The following is a 17648-nucleotide window of genomic DNA, read 5'->3' as shown; positions in this document are numbered from 1 at the left end:
CAATAAATAATCTGTGTTCATTCTTGAAGGGGGGTTATCTAACAAGGAGGCTATTAGGGACTGTTCAGTGAGCCACATAAGACATGTACTTGCAGCTTCACCATTTAATTCAAAATCCTCATACAGAATTTTCTGGCTCCAGTGCAAAGGAAAGGTACTAAAACTAAGACTGAACGTTAACCAGAGCTACTCAAAGTGGGTACCAGTCCACACAACTTCCTTTATTAAGAAAGTCTGCTACCAAAAACTTGTGTGTTGATATTTAGTTTATTATTTTATTTAGTATTATGATTTTTTTTAATAGTACACACACACTAGGCTCAAGCTCTTCATCTCACAGTGAACTTGTAAAAGATGGCAGACCAGGACCTCTGCCCACACTCGGGAAATTTGGAGTGCACTGTGAACCTAGCATATTGGAGCCTTCAGTTCAGTTCAGTCACTCAGTCATGTCCGACTCTTTGCGATAGCATGAACTGCAGCACGCCAGGCTTCCCTGTCCTTCACCGACTCCCGGAGCTCGCTCAAACTCATGCCCATCGAGTCAGTGATGCCATCCAACCATCTCATCCTCTGTTGTCCCCTTCCTAAGGGTGGGAAAAGCCCCCTCACCACCCAGGACCACACGTGGAGGTCATCATCCACAACAAGCAGCCCAGTTACCCCCAGGGCTTTGGGTTTTGGTTCAGTTCATTGCTGGTTCATGACCTAATTCACTGCTCTTTAATACTTTTATTTCAGGGAACTTCCCTGGTGGTCCAGTGGTTAAGAATCCACCTTCTAATGCAGGGGATGTGGATCCAATACCTGGTCAGGGAACTAATATCCCACAAGTGGCAGAGCAGCTAAGCCCATGTGCCACTAGAGAGCTCATGTGCCGACACTAGTGAGCCCCAAGCTCTGGAGCCCCCACGCCACAACTCCAGAGAAGCTGCAGTGGAGATCCCTTATGCCACGACGAAGACCTAGTGCAGCCAAGTCAGTAAATAAATATGTTTTAAATAGTTGTATTTGAAAACCCTTAGCAGGATTACAAACACTGATGAGATTTCTTCATTTTGCCACTTCCTGAGTTTCTCAAAATGCAAGACTTTGGAGACCCTTGGGCACCCCGGACAGCTGGTCAACCTAAGACTGCAAAATCGGGACAACAGTACCTACTACAGAAGGCCATTGTAAGGGATAAATTCTATTCTGCAGCAAAGCTTCTAGGGCATGGCCTAGCAGATGGTATGCGATCCATAAATGTTAATGATTACTATCGTTATCAGTATTACATCCTCATGGTCAAAGCAGAGAGCAAGCACTCAATCCTTTCCTGTAGACTTTTGGTGATTCAGAAGGTCACAGAACCCTGCTTTCCTCCAGGTAGATAAAAGAATCCCTGGGACTCTGAACTTTATCCCATCATCTGAAACAGAGCTAGCAAGTCTCCTTGTGGGTAGGTGCATCTTCCACTTCCTCTGACCCTTAGCACCATGCTCTGTGACCGGAGAGCATCCATCACGATTGTTCACCCTCGCCACGTGCTTGCACAGAGCTCTGGCAAAGAGCAAGTCATGACAAAGAGAGGAACTTCGTGGAACAAGAGTATCTGAACAGAGTCAGAAGGACAGCCGGACACCTTACCAGAAAGCCATGAGACGGGATGTAAGACGACAGAAACTCAGCAGGAGATTAAAACGACAGAGCTACAACATGGCCAATTATTGGAGAAATGCAAATCAGAACCACAGTGAGGTGTCACCTCCCACCAGAGTGGCCATCATTAAAAAGTCTGCAAATAACAAACGGTGGAGAGAGTGTGGAGGAAGGGGAACCCTCCGACACTGTTGGTGGGAATGTGAACTGGGGCAGCCACTACGGAGAACAATATGGAGGTTCCTTAAAAGACGAAAAACAGAGCTACCATATGATCCAGCGATCCCACTCCTGGGCATATAGACAAAACTATAATTCGGAAAGATACATGCACCCTCATGTTCACAGAAACACTATTCAGAGTAGCCAAGACACAGAAACAACCTAAATATGCATCAACAGATGAAAAAATAAACCTGCGGCACCAGGGACTCCCTGGTGGTCCAGGGCTTAGACTTGGGCCCTTTCAGTGCCACAGCCCCAGGCCCAACCCATGGTCGAGGAACTAAGATCTCACAAGCCACAGGGTACAACCCAAAAAAAGAGAGAGAGATGTGATATATGTAAATGGATACTACTCAGCCATAAAAGAGTGAAATAATGCCATCTGCAGCAACATTGATACTAATAGAGATTATCATACCACCATGTGATATCATGTATACAGGGAATATTTATATATGATATGTGATATGTCAAATCTAAACTACAATACACATGAGCCAATCCATGAAACAGACACAGAGAACAGACCAGTGGTTGCCAAGGGAGAGGAGGTTCGGGGAGGGATGGAGTGGGAGGTCGGGGCTAGCAGACATAAGCTTTTATGTATAGAATGGATAAACAACAAGGTCCTACTGTTCAGCACAGGGAACTATCTCACTACCCTATGATAAGCCATAATTTAAAAGAAGATAAAAAAGAATGCACGTGTGTGTGTGTGTGTGTGTGTGTGTGTGTATATGAAAGCAAAAAGTGAAAGTGAAGTCGCTCAGTCCTGTCTGACTCTTTTCAACCCCATAGACTGTAGCCTGTCAGGTTCCTCCATCCATGGGATTTTCTAGACAAGAGTACTGAAGTGGGTTGCCACTTCCTTCTCCAGGGGGATCTTCCCAACCCAGGGATCGAACCTGGGTCTTCGGCACTGCAGACAGACACTTTACCATCTGAGCCACCAGCGAATCATGTATATATATACTGAAACACTCCACTGTACAGTAAAAATTAACACAACATTGTAAATCAACTAAACTTCACTAAAAAAAAAAATGACAGAAAAACTCAAGGAAAGGGTTGATTACAAATCAAACGGCTCAGGGAACAGGCAAGAGAAGTAAGCAGGTTTGCTAAATGTTTTGGCAGCAAGCTGGCCAAGAGACGGATAAATTATAAAAAAAAAAAAAGTGTGTAGTCAAAGAGACAGAATCCAAAGCTCCATATATCTCCATGGGAGACATCCAAAGAAATGTATGTTTGCAAATAGCAGCGTCGCCCATCTGTTGTGGTGTCGCTACATTTTCTCAGCAAAGAGCTGAGGGTCCTTTAACATTCCCATGACACTGCAGAATATTTTTCTGCCTCTGGTAGGTCCCTCTAATACCTAGGTGGCTTCTTTAATGAGTCCCCAAAGAAGGCACAGCTGTTCTGGGTCTGGAATGTTTCCCAAAGAGCACCAGCTGGACCACCTGTCCCATCTACCCACCACTCACATAGGCAAAACCAGGAAAGGCAAGCAAGAGAGACAGGGCTTTCAAACCACTCCCGGCCAACCAGAACATCCAGAAGGTCGTCCCCATGTCCTGGGGAGATCAAAGCATTCTTCAATCCGCTCAGAAAACATTCACTGAGCATCTTCTCTCTACCAGGTACTGTTCTAGCCACCCAGCATACAGCAGTGGGGCTTACAGTCTAGTGGGGAGACAAACAATGAACACACGAACCCATAAATATACACCATGGGGTCAGGTGATGTTATGAGTTGGAAGGAATCCACCCCAAATTTATCAGTGTAAGTCCTGTCTTAGTCTGTTCAGGCTGCTACAACACGTACCAGAGGCTAGATGGCTTATAAATAGCAGCAATTTATTTCTCCCAATTCTGAAGGCTGGGAAGTCCAAGATCCAGGCTTAGATTCGGTGTCTGGTAAGAGTTCTTTCCCTGGTTCATAAACTGACATCTACTTACTGTGTCTTCAGGTGGCAAAACAGGCAAAAGAGCTTTCTGGGGTCTCTCTTTTTTCCTTTTAAGTGTGTGTGTTTGGAGTATCACCACTTTACAGCGTTCTGTCAGCTTCTGCTGTACCACGAAGCAAACCAGCTATCTGTATACATATATCCCTGCCCTCTTGGGCCTCCCATCTCACCCATCTAGGTCATCACAGGGCACTGAGCTGAGTTCCCCGTGCTCTTGGGGACTCCTGTTTAAGACCACGAATCCCACTCACGAGGGCTCTGCTTTCATGCCTAATCACCTCCCAAAGGCCCCACCTCCTAATACCATCACCTTGGGGATGAGGTTTTAACCTGTGAACTCTGAGAGGACACATTCAGACTAACCCCCAGGACCTGAGAACGTGCCTTATTTGGCAGCGATGATCTTGCCAGAGGTCATCACCTGAGGTTATCAGGACGGACCCTGATCCAACATGCCTGATGTCCTCGTAGAAAGGGGAAACGCAGACGCCACACACAGGCAAACGGGAAGACAGCCATCCACAGACCGAGAGAGGGGCCTGGGGCAGACCCAGACCTGGCCTGGGCTCTGGCCTCCAGAACCGTGCGGCAGTGTCTGCTACTTAACCGCCTAGCATGCGGTACTTGGTCACAGTCGCTCTAGCAAACTAACACAGGTGGCAGGACGCACTGTGCGGAAAGACAAGCAAGGTGAGGGGGCAGAGAGGAAGGGACAAGACAGAGGGGCATCAGAGCAGCCCATGCTGACCCCCAGGACCCCAAACAGGTCTGGTTGCTCACTCCACCAGGACCAGCCCTCAAAGGGCTTCTCGGGTGGACAAAACAGCCCCGGAGGGCCCCGGGTGTATTTCTACACCTGTGCTTACACCTGGCTCAGTGCATCTTATGTCCAAGTTAAACAGCAGCTATTGCCCCTTAGAAAGGTTTTCACTTCTCTTAATGCTTCCTCTTTTTCTTTCTTCTCAACCACCGACCACACACTCTATGCATCCTCTTTCCCAGGAAGAAATAACAGGACACAATCAGAGTTTCCCGAGCAAGAGTCAAGCTCTCCCAAAGACCCGTCTACACTCCAGCATGTCCTTTCCCTGGGACCCAGGCATGGCAGGGGCAGGAAGAAAGAAATCAGGCATGTCAAGCCAAGGTCATGGTGTCAACCATACACCTGCCTCACCCAAGTGTAATCTGCAATTCAAACTCAATTAGCACAAGTGCTAACATACCACCGTGACCCAAATCCTCATCCCAACACACAAACCTCCATCCAGACAGCACTGCTGACAGGGAGGAGCATCAAAGCAGTAGCTCTTAACATTTGGGGGGTAAATAATTCCTTTTAGAATCTGATGAAGTTATGGATCCTCATCCCAGAAATATAATTCAGTTCAGTTCAGTCGCTCAGTCATGTCAGACTCTTTGTGACCCCATGGGCAGCAGCACACCAGGCCTCACTGTCCATCCCCAACTCCCGGAGTCCACCCAAACCCATGTCCATTGAGTCGGTGATGCCATCCAACCGTCTCATCCCCTGTTGTCCCCTTCTCCTCCTGCCCTCAGTCTTTCCCAGCATCAGGGTCTTTTCCAATGAGTCAGTTCTTCACATCAGGTGGCCAAAGTACTGGAGTTTCAGCTTCAACATCAGTCCTTCAATGAACACCCAGGACTGATCTCCTTTAGGATGGACTGGTTAATCTCCTTGCAGTCCAAAGGACTCTCAAGAGTACAATGTATAGGGATCCACAGAACCTCAAAGATTGAAAGCGGGAGGAGAAGGAGACAACAGAGGATGAGGTGGTTGGATGGCATCACTGACTCAATGGACATGAGCTTGAATAAACTTGGTGGTGGACAGGGAGGCCTGGCGTGCTGCAGTCCATGGGGTCACAAAGAGTCGGACACGACTGAGCGTCTGAACTGAACTGAACAGAACCTCAGAGCTCCGCTATGGTCCCTTGCTAGTTAATGGAATCCAGGGAACTAACCTCTGCGAGAACTACCAAGAAACAAAGACAAAGAGGAAACGGAGCAAGCAAGATGGGTTGGGCTTCAAAATACATTACCGAAAGAGGACTGATTGCCTTAATATAGAGAAGTACTTATAAATCAGTAAGATAAAGACCAATAACCCAAGAGAAAATGGTGAATGAACACAAACAATGAACAGAAATGAAATGCAAATTGTTGTTGGACGTATGAAATACGTTCAACTCACAAATATGATAAATTACACATAACACAAGATACTAAGTTTAACCGACTAGATTGGCAAAGATCAAAAACTCTGACAGCATCTTGTACTGATAAAAATGTGGAAAGATATCCCCAACACCAGGTTGATGAGAGTATAAACTAGGACAACTTCCTCGGCAGGCAATTTGGCAAGACTCATCAACAGTTTAAACAGTCATATCCTTGGAAATTCCCTGGCAGTGCAGTGGTTAGGACCCAGTCAGCACTGTCATTGCCAGGGCTGGGGTTTGATCCCTGGTCGGGGAAGTAAAATCCTGAAAGCCACACAGTGTGACCAAAAAAAAAAGAAAACCAGACATACCCTTTCACCTAGAACTAGGAGTTTAGACCTCAGATGTACTTGAGCATTTACAAGGTGATGCATAGGCACAGATATTTACTGCAGCACGATTTGGGGATATAGCAAGTCCCCTACATACGAACCTTCAAGCTGTGAACTTTCAAAGACGCAAATGGGCAACCACATGTCCGATCAGGCAAGTAAGTTCACATGTCTGGCGTACATTGTCACGTGCGCGCATCCTCTCCAAATGGTTGTTCTTTTGTGTACTTCACTGTACAGTGCTGTATAGAGTCCAGCCGCTCAGTATCTTTATTTCAAGCTCAGAGCCTCTGCCATCAACAGGAGTAACATTGCGGTTTGCCCTTCATCTCCCATTGCTAATAATCCTTCACCGCTACCATCTCCCACCTCTAGGCAGCAACGCTTCTTGCCTGTCCACTCAATGCCAACGCCTGCATGTCAGCTGTTGTACTATACTACTGTACTTTTCAAGGTACTGTACTGTAAGATTAAAAATGTTTTCTTTACTTTTGTGTTTGTCTTTGTGTATTCTTTGTGTGAAAAGTATTATAAACCTATTTCAGTACAGTACTGTATAACTGATTGCACTATTTGGGTACCTAAGCGAACTTTGTTGGATTTCCGAACAAACTGGACTTACTCTTGGAATGTGCTTTCAGGACAGAACTCAATTCATATGTAGGGGATTTATTATAACAAAAAATCATATGCAACCTAAATCTCAATTCTTTAATTGCGCTTAACTCTTTAAGGAGTGTCCATTGACTTACTCATCAAGGAATGGCTAAATAAATATGGTACCTCCACGTACTGAATGGGCTAGTGGCATAGTGGTAAAGAATCCTTCTGCCAATGCAGGAGATGCAGTTTTGATCCCTGGTCTGGGAAGATCCCCTGGGGAAGGAAATGGCTACCCACTCCAGTATTCTTGCCTGGAAAAACCCATGGACAGAGGAGCCTGATGGGCTATTGTTCATGGGGTTGAAAAAAATCGGACATGACTTAGCAACCGAACAACAACAGCATGTACTAAATACCACGCAGTAATTAAAAAGAATAAGACAATTCTTTAGTAAATTTGGGGAAAGGATGTTCAAGACATACTGCTAAGTGAAAAAAATCAAGACACTGAACAGCATGTATGATGTAAAAATATCTCTTCCTGTATCTATCCATTTACAAATGTATGTGTATAGAATATCAAATGTATGCACACTTGGATACAGACAGAGTATGTGTGGAAGGAGACACAGGAAACCAGAAGTGGGGTTGCCTCTGGGGAGAGAAACCCAACAAACACCAAGGCACCCAGGTGAAGGCAGAATTACCTCTCACTGCACCCCCTCTGGAAACCTTTCCATTTAAGACCACGTGTCTGTATCACACATTCCAGACTTTAACCAAATGAATCTTAAAACATAAACACACACAAGTGATTAAAAACCAAAAAGGATTCAGTAAGTAGAAACCGCATAGCTAGGGAGGGCAGAGCCAGTTCGGTGGAGGTGGTAACAGGATGTTAGGAGATGGCGCTCACCTAGCAACCCAAATGTCCCAAATGTCACCCAAACGTCCTAAACCAGGACTCAGACAACTATCCAGTTTCCCACAACTCAAGAGTGATCGAAAGGGAGGGTCTCTCCCACTGTCTCTGATTAGACCCACTGGTCGAAAATTTAGCCCAACTCCGTGGACATGACATCCTCAAGAGAAAATATATAGAATGTATAACTATCCCAAAAGCACCCGCAAACCCAACAGAGAGCCCTGAGCATCCTAGTGAAAAGAACCATGATGTCAGAATATTCCCACCATGATGCTCGGTGTTGGGAACTAGCCTCTGCGGGCTGTTCCCTCATTCCAGGGCCGGGTGGCCCCACACTAGGTGGGCAAGGCGGGGCAGGGAGCCCCCCACTTCATTTATGGAACCGGCCTGGATTCAAATCGAGACCCTGAACCCTGGTCTCCCGCAGGAAGCCGTGGACACCTGGCCCCGCTGCCCCGCTTCCCCTTCTGGGCCAAGAACTTCCTCCCCAGCTGCTGCCCCCAGTGAGTGCCAAGGCCACGACCCTCTCCAGGGCCGCTCCTGGCCAATGATCATCCAGGGCCCACAGGTATAAAGCCCCCGTCCCGTCCCCACAACCCGGACCCCTCTCTAGATATAAGGACATAAAGCCCCCAGCCTGGACGTCTCGGCTCGGGAGTGCAGCGTGGTGTGGGTGGAGGACTTCAGCTGGGACTGCATCAGGGTTCAAGGCTGCCTGACTTCTCCCCTCGCCTCTCCTCCTCACGGTGCTGAATCTACACCCCAAGACCACACTCTTTGCTTCCCAAGGTCTGCTTCCCAGGAAGTCACCGGCAGTCCAGTCCTCATCATCTAAGAAGCTGTTGCGGGTTGAGCTGGGCCCCACAGAGAGAAGGTCACGTCCCATCCTTGGCACCTGTGAATACGGCCTTATGAGAAATGGGATCTCTGCAGATGCCATCGAGGCAAGCTCCTACCAATTAGGGTCAACCCTAAATCCAATTGGGCTGAAGCTGGCTTCCCTTGTGGCTCAGACAGTGAAGACTGCCTGCATTGCAGTCCATGGGGTGGCAAAGAGTTGGACACGACTGAGCGACTGAACTGAACTGCAATGCAGAAAACCTGGGTTCAATACCTCGGTCCAGAAGATGCCCTGGAGAAGGAAATGGCTACCTGCTCCAGTATGCCTGCCTGGAGAATCCCACGGACAGAGGAGCCTGGTGGGGGCTTGCAAAGAGTCGGACGCAACTGAGCGACTGACGCTTTCGCCACTTTTCTAAATCCCATGGCCGGTGTCTCATACAGAGTGGGAGATTTGGAGACAGAGAAGACTCACAGGGGATAGAAGGACCTGTGAGGACAGAGGCAGACACTGGGGTGCTGCAGCCACAAGTCCAAACATGCCAGGAATGGTTGGCAAGCATCAGAAGCTCCCCTAAGCTTTCAGAGGTTCCCCAACACCTTAATTTTGGAGTCTGGGCTTTCCAGAAGTCTAAGAAAATAAAATTTTGTTGTTTTAAGTCTCCCAGTTTGTGGTTATTAAAAAAAAAAAAAAACTTTTTATTTTGTATTGCAAAAGGAGAGGGGGCAGCAGAGGAAGAGATGGTTGAACTCAATGGACATGAGTTTGAGCAAACTCCAGGAGATAGTGGAGGACAGAGGGGCCTGGCGTGCTGAAGTTCATGTTCAAAGAGTTGGACATGACTTAGCAACTGAATGACAATAGCCAATTAACTATGTTTTGATAGCTTCAGATGCACAGCAGAGACACTCAGCCATATAGACACGTCTATCCATTCTCCCCCAACTCCCCTCCCCTTTCGGTCATTTGTTAGGGCATCCAATGCAGACGCAGGAGATGTGGATTCGATCCCTGGATCAGGAAGATCCCCTGGAGGAGGGCATGGCAACCCACCCCTGTATTCGTGCCTGGAGAATCCCATGGACAGGGGAGCCTGGTGGGCTACAGTCCACAGCGTCGCAAAGAGATGGGACATGACTCAAGCAACTTAGCACGCGCACACCCGGGCAATAGAGAAGAGAAGGTCAGAGAAAAAAAATCCACCCAGGGCAACCTCCTCATGGTCAATGCAGGTAAGGATACCAGAGAGGTGGTTCTCATTTGCCCAGGGTCACTTCAAGCATCTAATGAGAAAATGCATGAAACACCCTGGATACACCAGAAAGTGCTCTACCGCTGAGCTGGCATTCAGGAGAAAGGAGGGGCGACAGCTCTCTGCCTTTGTAGAAGCCTCCGCCTCCTTGGGTACCATTCAGGCCCTGTGGTTCACCCCTCTCCTGCCGGTCATCCTACCAGCCAGCAGCACTGCATCAAAGAACGTGAAATTCAATTCAGGTCAGCACTTGAAAGCGGCGAGGGCCCAGGCTGAGTGGGGGAAGCGATTTCACCAGTTTGCTAAAAATAAGGCTCGGGGATTATCTATAGGTTTCAATTAGCCAGGAGAGCAAGCAGGTTGCTCGGTTACCATGAATAATCAAGATGGGGTGTATAGCCCGAGATAAATGATACTTCGTGCCCAGCCCACCTTTTCACAGAGGACACCCAGCCTGCCCCCTCTCAGGGCAGAGAACGGGGGCCACTCCCCACACCTCCGGGGAGGAGAGCCCCGGGCATGGATGACCGCCTCGTGGCCCTGGGACAGCGTCCGGCGTGCACACGGCTGTAGTTGAGCCCAGCCTGTAGCAGCGCCTCCACACACCCGCAGAGAAAATTTGGGGTTGTGCTCCTCTTCATGGGCGCAGTTCAGCACTGTTGTGCTGACTCAAAGCGCCCTTTGAAGTCCTTGGGACTTGAGGATCAGTGAACACTGAGAAGCGAGCCCTACGTGCCAATTGCCATCATTCACAGGGACTTCAAAAAGATGAGGCAGGGTAGGAAGTTCCAAAAAGACCGTGCCTGCGGACTGCAGCACGCAATCTCCGAAATTACAGGCACAGCCTGTCACACGCGGCTCCTGGAGCAGGTGCCTTTTGCCCGACGCCTCTCGCTTGCCAAGAAATCCCTGCTGAGGGTTAATAGGAGTATCCAGTTCCCTAAGCATTTCTTGTGCCTCAGAGCTATTACCCCTAAATTTCTAGCACTTAAAAAAAAAAAATTACAGGATTTAGCACCTGTTTGTCTCCGAAATACTTGCTAAAAAGGGATCTGCCAAAAGGCCACCTCTAAAATTAGTCATAGTTCCTGCTCAAAAAACATAGTAAATTCTATTTTTAGTAACTCCTTCACTCCAGGTACCTGGCACTGTCATGCTCGGGCATAATTATTGGAAACTTACTAAGCAGGCAGCCCTTATTTTGAGCCCCAAAATAGCTCCAATGAAAATGATTAACAGGCTTTAAAATAAAAAACAAGTAAGGGTTAGAACAAGGAAGTTAAGCATCTAAACCAATCATTTTACCTACCTAACTTCACAGAGACTTAATCACCCAAAAAAAAGTAATTGCAGCAATAACTATTTTCCCCTTCCTGCAGTTTTGCCTGTTAGTGAAAACAGCTCTATACCTGAAAGCACCTACGCTCATCCCTGTCAGCCTCTCCAACTATACTTTCTTCATGTTTTAAATGTGATAACCTTGGGCTTTCCTGGTGGTCCAGCGGTTAAGGTTCCACCTGCCAATGCGGGGGACCCGGGTTCGAGGCCTGGTCCAGGAAGATGCTGCAAATCGCTAGGCAACGGAGCCTGTGAGGCTCAACCACTGAGCCCACGCTCTGGAGCCCATGTCTCCACTACTGCCCTCCTGCGCTGTGATGACTGAAGTCTGTGCACCTGGGGCCCATGCTCTGCAACGAGAGAAGCCACTGCAATGAGAAGTCCGTGTGCCGACAAAGAGCAGCCCGTGCAGCCATAAAGAAAAAAGAAATACTTTTGAAAAAATAATTACAATAACCTATCAAGTGCCAGAGACTCTGCATTGCCCAGTATTGGGGACCAATATCAGAGGCCGTGAACACACCTCCCTTCTAGGTCTTTCCAAGTTATCACTTCATACTCCTGCAGAGCAACTTCATTCTCGGTCTCTCCAAGTTATCACTTCATACTCCTGCAGAGCAACTTCATTCTCGGTCTCAAAGCCACTGAGAATCCTTTTCAAAGTCTGATCCTGTCATCATTTTTTTCTCCTCGTCTAATCATCAACTTAGTCAAAGACAAGACTGAGAATGTGCCGGCTAAGAGTTTCACATGATCTAGTGAATGATTTATTTTTAAAGCCACATTAAGGGAGGCTGTACCAACTGAAAGCTCCTGGAGGACAAAATTAGGTCCTGCCCAGAGCCATCGGTTCTTTTCAAGCAGTAAAAGGGCCAACGGGATTCAAGTGACTTTCAAACAACTTTGGAAAGAGGTATGCAAAAGAAAAGCCGGCGGGGGTGGGGGTGGGGGTGTCAGAAATACTGTCCTGCAGGCAGTGATGGGAAAAGGTGCCTCTTGATGAGATAGGATTGAATGAAAGTCAGGAAAAAGCATCTCGTTTTGTCAACCTGATTCAGACAGTAATTCCCAGCACGCCATGGAGGATGGCACCCACTCTGGGGACATTTCATTTCCCTTCCTCCAGGTCCTGTCACCTCCAGGTGTCCCCTGGCTTGGCTCTCAGGAGTAACCACTCTCTGGGTGAAATCTCTGTTAATAGGTCACCTTTTAAAGAGACCAGGAAGGCTGCAAATTGTGTGAGGTTGATTTCACCTTTGTTTTGTTCTTAGTAAGACAGTAACCAGCACTTGAGTGGGGCTGGGGACTCATCAACTCAGCAGTCCTTCCTAGGGTAGAGTCATGTACACACACACACACACACACACACATTATTGGATCTGTGAGATACAAGCTATGAACACCCATCGTTTCTTTAAAGCTCGCCATTAAGTGAACTAAAATCCAGACTTCTCAGGAGGCTTGCAGTCAGTCCCGGAGCCCCTGATTCTCCGGGCTGAAGTAGGGCACACATCAGAAATATCTCCCAGTCTCCTCCACCACTCTAAGATCCACCCTCCTTAACTAGATTCAATCAGTTAGCCCAACGCAATAATTTTACGTCCAATTAATTGGTCCTCCCCTTGCGGAGAGGAAGTGAGATGCAGCGTTTGAAAAAGACAAGATGAGATAAACGGGTGTGAGCCCCTAAGGAGTGCGGGGGGGGGGGGGGGTAGGGGGGAGGTGGGGGGGATTCTCACTGGCCCCCATCCGGGCAGGAATTCCTCGCATTCCAGAGTGCCTGGGGGCCCAGCCCTGAGCTCCAGAACCGCAGCACCCGGCTAGAGGCTGAGCTCGGAGTACAGCCCCGGGCAGTTCAGCCAAAGCTCACCTCCTGACGTTAAGAGCGAAAGGGCAGCGGCGAGGAGCCGAGCCACGCAAGAGAGGAAGACGGCCCGCACAAGCTGAACGGCTGGCAAGGGGAGCGCGCGCGCCTAAACGTTGCCCATTATGCTGTGAGCAGAGCACCTCGTCTCTTTCTGCTAAGTTTCAAAGAGGAAACGGGCGTAACCAGGCTGACTCCTCTACATTTCGAGTGAAAAGAAAGTTCTACCACCCGTGCCAGGCGCGGGGAAGTGAGCGCACTGTAATTAGCGAGCCGGACCCGCGGGCATCCCCGCCTTCGCCCAGACGCGACGGGTTAAGTTCCCAGCCCACTGCCAACCCAGGAGGAAACGGCGCTGCCGCTCACTTTGGACTAGAAGGCGGTTTGGAGGGGTTTTCTTCTTGAAAGAGCTCCTCCATTCAGCGAGTTCCTCTCCCGAACACTCCCCCTTGTGCATGGAAATTCAAGCCAGAGGCACTTTGAAAACTAGCACTGCTAACCCCACTTACCCGAAACAAAGGGCACCCCACCCGGTGAGGCTGGAGGAAGGGAATAGGCGACAAGGCCGATGAAGACCATGCAAGGGGCATGTCACATGCCAGGGGCTCCAGCGCACACTAGTGACCCGGGGAGGAAGATTAAAGCCAGGAGAACCTGGGGACCAGAGCGGCAGGGAGCTCGCCCTGGGGTCAGAGGGCCCACAGCAGTGCGGCCTTGGGCCCCCCCAGGCTGGCAAAGGACCCCAGGGCAGAGGGTGTCTGGGCAGGTGGGAAGCCCGGAGCCTCCCTGCCTTTCCCAAACTGCTGGCGTCTCTCTTTCTGAATGGGCCACCAAAGGGGGCTGCTCCCCACCGGACCTAAGCTGAGCAAGCCCCAGCCTGGGGGTGGGCGTGGGGGGAGCCTTGAGTCTGAGATGACCATGAAGCTCTAGCCTGAAGTGGCTCCAAACTTAAGGTAACTCCCAGGCTAGCTTGCGCAGCATCTCAAAAGTAAGTCATCCTATGCTGAGTTTCTTCTCACAGATCTAAGTGAACAGCTGAGGTCTAGCAGGGCCCTGCCTGACCCGGGCTCACACCCCGCTAACTTTTCACAGGGCCGGAGGGGGTGCCCCTCCAGATGTCTGGGGCAGGTCTTCCTTTGCTTTCCTCGCTTCTAGAAGATGAGAAGGCCTCTCCCAGCATCTGAAGTCTGGAGGTATCAATGCCAGTGGCGCCCACCCAGAGGCGGGAGTGAGGAGCGAAGGAGGGGGTGGGATGTCTGGGGGTGGGGTGGGGGTCATCCAGGACGCAGGGGCGGGAAGGGTGGGTGGCGGGAGGGGCGGCATGTGAAAACCCTCCTGTAACCAGGTAAAACGTGCCCTAGCTCCGCACCCCACAGGTGACAATGTCCCTGGGGTCTCGGCCTTCCTCTGCCTCCTCCCCAGAGCCCGTGAGGGGGATCAGGCTCTAAATTGGCCCCCAAGGGCTGGCTAATCGGCTCTCCCACCTTCAACCTCAGGGCCCACGCACTCCAGTCCTGGGTCCAGCTTCTCCACTGATCTTGCCGCCCCTATTCGCCCGAGAGCAGAGTCCCCCCACTGCACCCCAGCCCGCGCTGGTGTCCGCCAGGCGGCGCCCTTCGATATACAAAAAAGCTGCCGGCGGCTTCGCTGGGAAACCAGTCGCCCCCCACCCACCCCCCCACCAGGGAAAGTGACCCCAGATCGCCCCTCTGGGAAATGCCAGTATCCTGGTCTGCGAGAGCTGGCGCGCGCGTTTGGCTAGACCCCGCGTTCAACCCGAGAGGAAAAAGCAGGCGGAGCGGGGAGGTGCGGGGCCGGGGTTCCGCGGCCGGACTCGCAGCGCAGGGCTGCCCGGAGGGTCCCCGCCGCCCCTCCCGCCCCGATCTCCCGTCCCGGGGCGGGGGGCGAGGGTCCAGGGCCAGCGCCCCGGGCGGCTCACCTTCTCTCCGGTCAGCACGTGCAGCCCCTCGCGCACCTTGGCGAAGGAGCCCTCGCCCAGCTTCCTGCTGCCGATGAGGTAGTTGCCTACGCGCTTGTGGTGCTGGAAGTCGCGGAGCCGCTCTCGGGGCACGCCGCTCACCCAGGCCGGCAGGAAACTTCCTTCGCAGGCGGCCGCCGGCCTGGCCGCGTCCTCGGCGCCGCCGCCGCCGCCGCCCCCGGGCGCCGCCGGCTCGCCCAGGAGCCCGTCCCCCGCCGCCGCCGGCATCGCGCAGCTCCGGCTCTGCTCCCGCGCTCGCGGCTCCTCCTCCTCTTCGGCCGGCTCCCCGGGCTCCTCCCGCCGCCGCCGCCGCCGCAGCTGCCTCCGGCCCGGCCCCGCCCGGCCCGCCCCTCCCGCGCTCCGGGCCGCCGCCGAGCGCCGCGCGCAGACAATAGCAGCTGCCGGGGCCACGGGGTACCGGGGACCCGCCCCCCACCCCCAAGAAGTTCTTCTTCGGAGGCTTGCGGAGACCCTGCCCCAGTCCCGTCCGGGCGGCTAGTGACCGTCTCCCGGCTCGGCACCGGCCGTGGAGGGGCGTTGGGGAGGCGGGGGGCGCGATCCGGCGCCGGGTCCCGGAGCCGAGCTGCCTGGTCCCGGAGCCCGGGGCGCCTCGGCCGCCTCCGCCCTCGCCGCCGCCGGCTGGCCCGCACGGACGCGGGTCCGGCTCGCTGGTTCCTAGCTGCGCGCCGGGCGGCCGCTCCCGCCCGAGAGCCGGCGCGCGCGGCAGGCTGCAGGCGCCCTCTGGAAGGCAGCAGAAGAAAGCCCCATTCAGTTTGAATTTGCAGAAATTTAATCCGGTCGCGGGCGGCGGGAACAGATGCGAGCTCCACTCCGCAGCGTGTGCACTTTCAAATCCCTCGTAGCCCCTCCTTCCCCGCGCGCAACAGTCAAACTCGACCCTCGCCGGAGAGGGGAGGGCCCTGGGAGGGGGGCGGCGGGGCCACCTGAGCTCCAGACTGGGGGGGACCCCGCGCGGCCTCTGAGACGCGCGCTGTCGGGCCGCCTCCGCCTGTGCCTCTCGCCCGGCTTCTAGGCTTGGGCTTTCTGGACCTTTCAGCGAAGAAATCCGCCACCAGCAGCCGCACCCACCTGGGGCAGGAGGAAGGGAAGGAGGCGCTCTCGAAGCCCGTGGACTGTGGTTTAAGTGCCCGGTGTCCAGCCCCGGGCCCCGCACACAGTAGGACCCTCTGGACCCCGGATGGATGGATAGAGGGATGGGTGGATGGATGGAAGAATGGAGTGGCTGGCGAAACCCTGGGCTCACGCCAGGCGGGCACGCGGTGTTGGAGGAGGAGCAGCCGCAACAATAATAGTAGCAGCAGCAACGTAGTAATCAGGGCGTTTGCTCCCTCTGCTTGTACATTTACACCTTCGCTGCTTTCCGTTGAAAAGATGCCGGTGATTGTAGGACGCGGTGGACCAGCGCTCCCTGCTCCTGGAGGCTTTTGTTCTGAGGCGCCGGGACCCTGCTCATCCCTGACGAACAAGTGCAGCCGCCCTGACCACTCTGATCCTCTCCGGGATCCCCAAAGTCTTCTCAAAGCAAAAAATGAGGGCGGGGAGGCGGGGGTGGGGAGGGGAGGGGTGGTAGGGGGAGATACCCCCCTTTTGTGTTACAAAATGCTACCTGTTGAGCAGCCAGATAAAAGGCGCCAGCGTTTAATGCATACTTAACCCCCCACCCCCACCCCCGTCAGAGTTACAGCATCAGAGCTGAAAGGCAGGATTCGGTCTTAACCAAGTTCCTTTCGCTACTAATTCCTTGGTAAACAATTATGGCACGATCCACGTCAGTGCACTGAGATTGGGGCGGGGCAGAATGAGAAAGGGATGCTCGGCAGTCATTAATCCAGTGTCTCCGGGGCTTTCTGACCCAGAGAAACGCCTATTTTAAGTAGATCTCATTTCAAAAATGCTGTAATCAGCTACTCACGGGTTATGACTGAGGTTGACTTCCATCAGCCTTCTCGTCGTTCCCTTTTCCCAATATTAAAAATACACTTTAAAAATGTTTTTCTTGCTGTGCTTCAAGGGCTTCTTTACGACCTCTCCACTCCCATAATTTTTGCAAGGCCAATGTAGTCACAATAATGTCTCAGATTCAATAATCAAGTATTAGGACAATGGAAGGCGGGGGAGAGTGAGGCTGTATGACTAGCATCGTGCCTGAAGAGTGAATGTTCAACAAATATCTCATGGATGACAAACACGGAGCTCACTTTGGGATCAAAACCATTCTGCCTCTTCTTTCAGAGAAAGGTTTTAGAGTTTCCCCAGTTAATAGCATATGTATCAGTAGAGTATTGCTCTTCAGCCGCCAAGTCCTGTGTGACTCTTTGCCGCTCCAGGTACTGCAGCACGCTAGGTTTCCCTGTCCTTCACAATCTCCCGGAGTTTGCTCAGACTCTTGTCCATTGAGTCACTGATTCCATCCAACCATCT

The 17648-nt window shown here is 51.6% G+C and overlaps 1 protein-coding gene across 1 annotated transcript in view; it reads right to left on the bottom strand.

Annotated features, from left to right (window-relative positions):
• Nucleotides 1-15434, bottom strand: part of HUNK (hormonally up-regulated Neu-associated kinase) — a 122626-nt gene extending 107192 nt beyond the window's left edge. The window contains exon 1 of the mRNA XM_065913751.1: nt 15168-15434. Coding sequence (XP_065769823.1) covers nt 15168-15434 — 267 coding nt within the window. The remainder of the gene's footprint in view (nt 1-15167) is intronic.
• Between the last annotated feature and the right edge of the window lie 2214 nt (nt 15435-17648).

The sequence above is a fragment of the Muntiacus reevesi genome, chromosome 21 (genome assembly GCF_963930625.1).
Source record: "Muntiacus reevesi chromosome 21, mMunRee1.1, whole genome shotgun sequence".
Lineage (NCBI taxonomy): Eukaryota > Metazoa > Chordata > Mammalia > Artiodactyla > Cervidae > Muntiacus > Muntiacus reevesi.
This window is presented reverse-complemented; position numbering and strand designations above follow the sequence as displayed.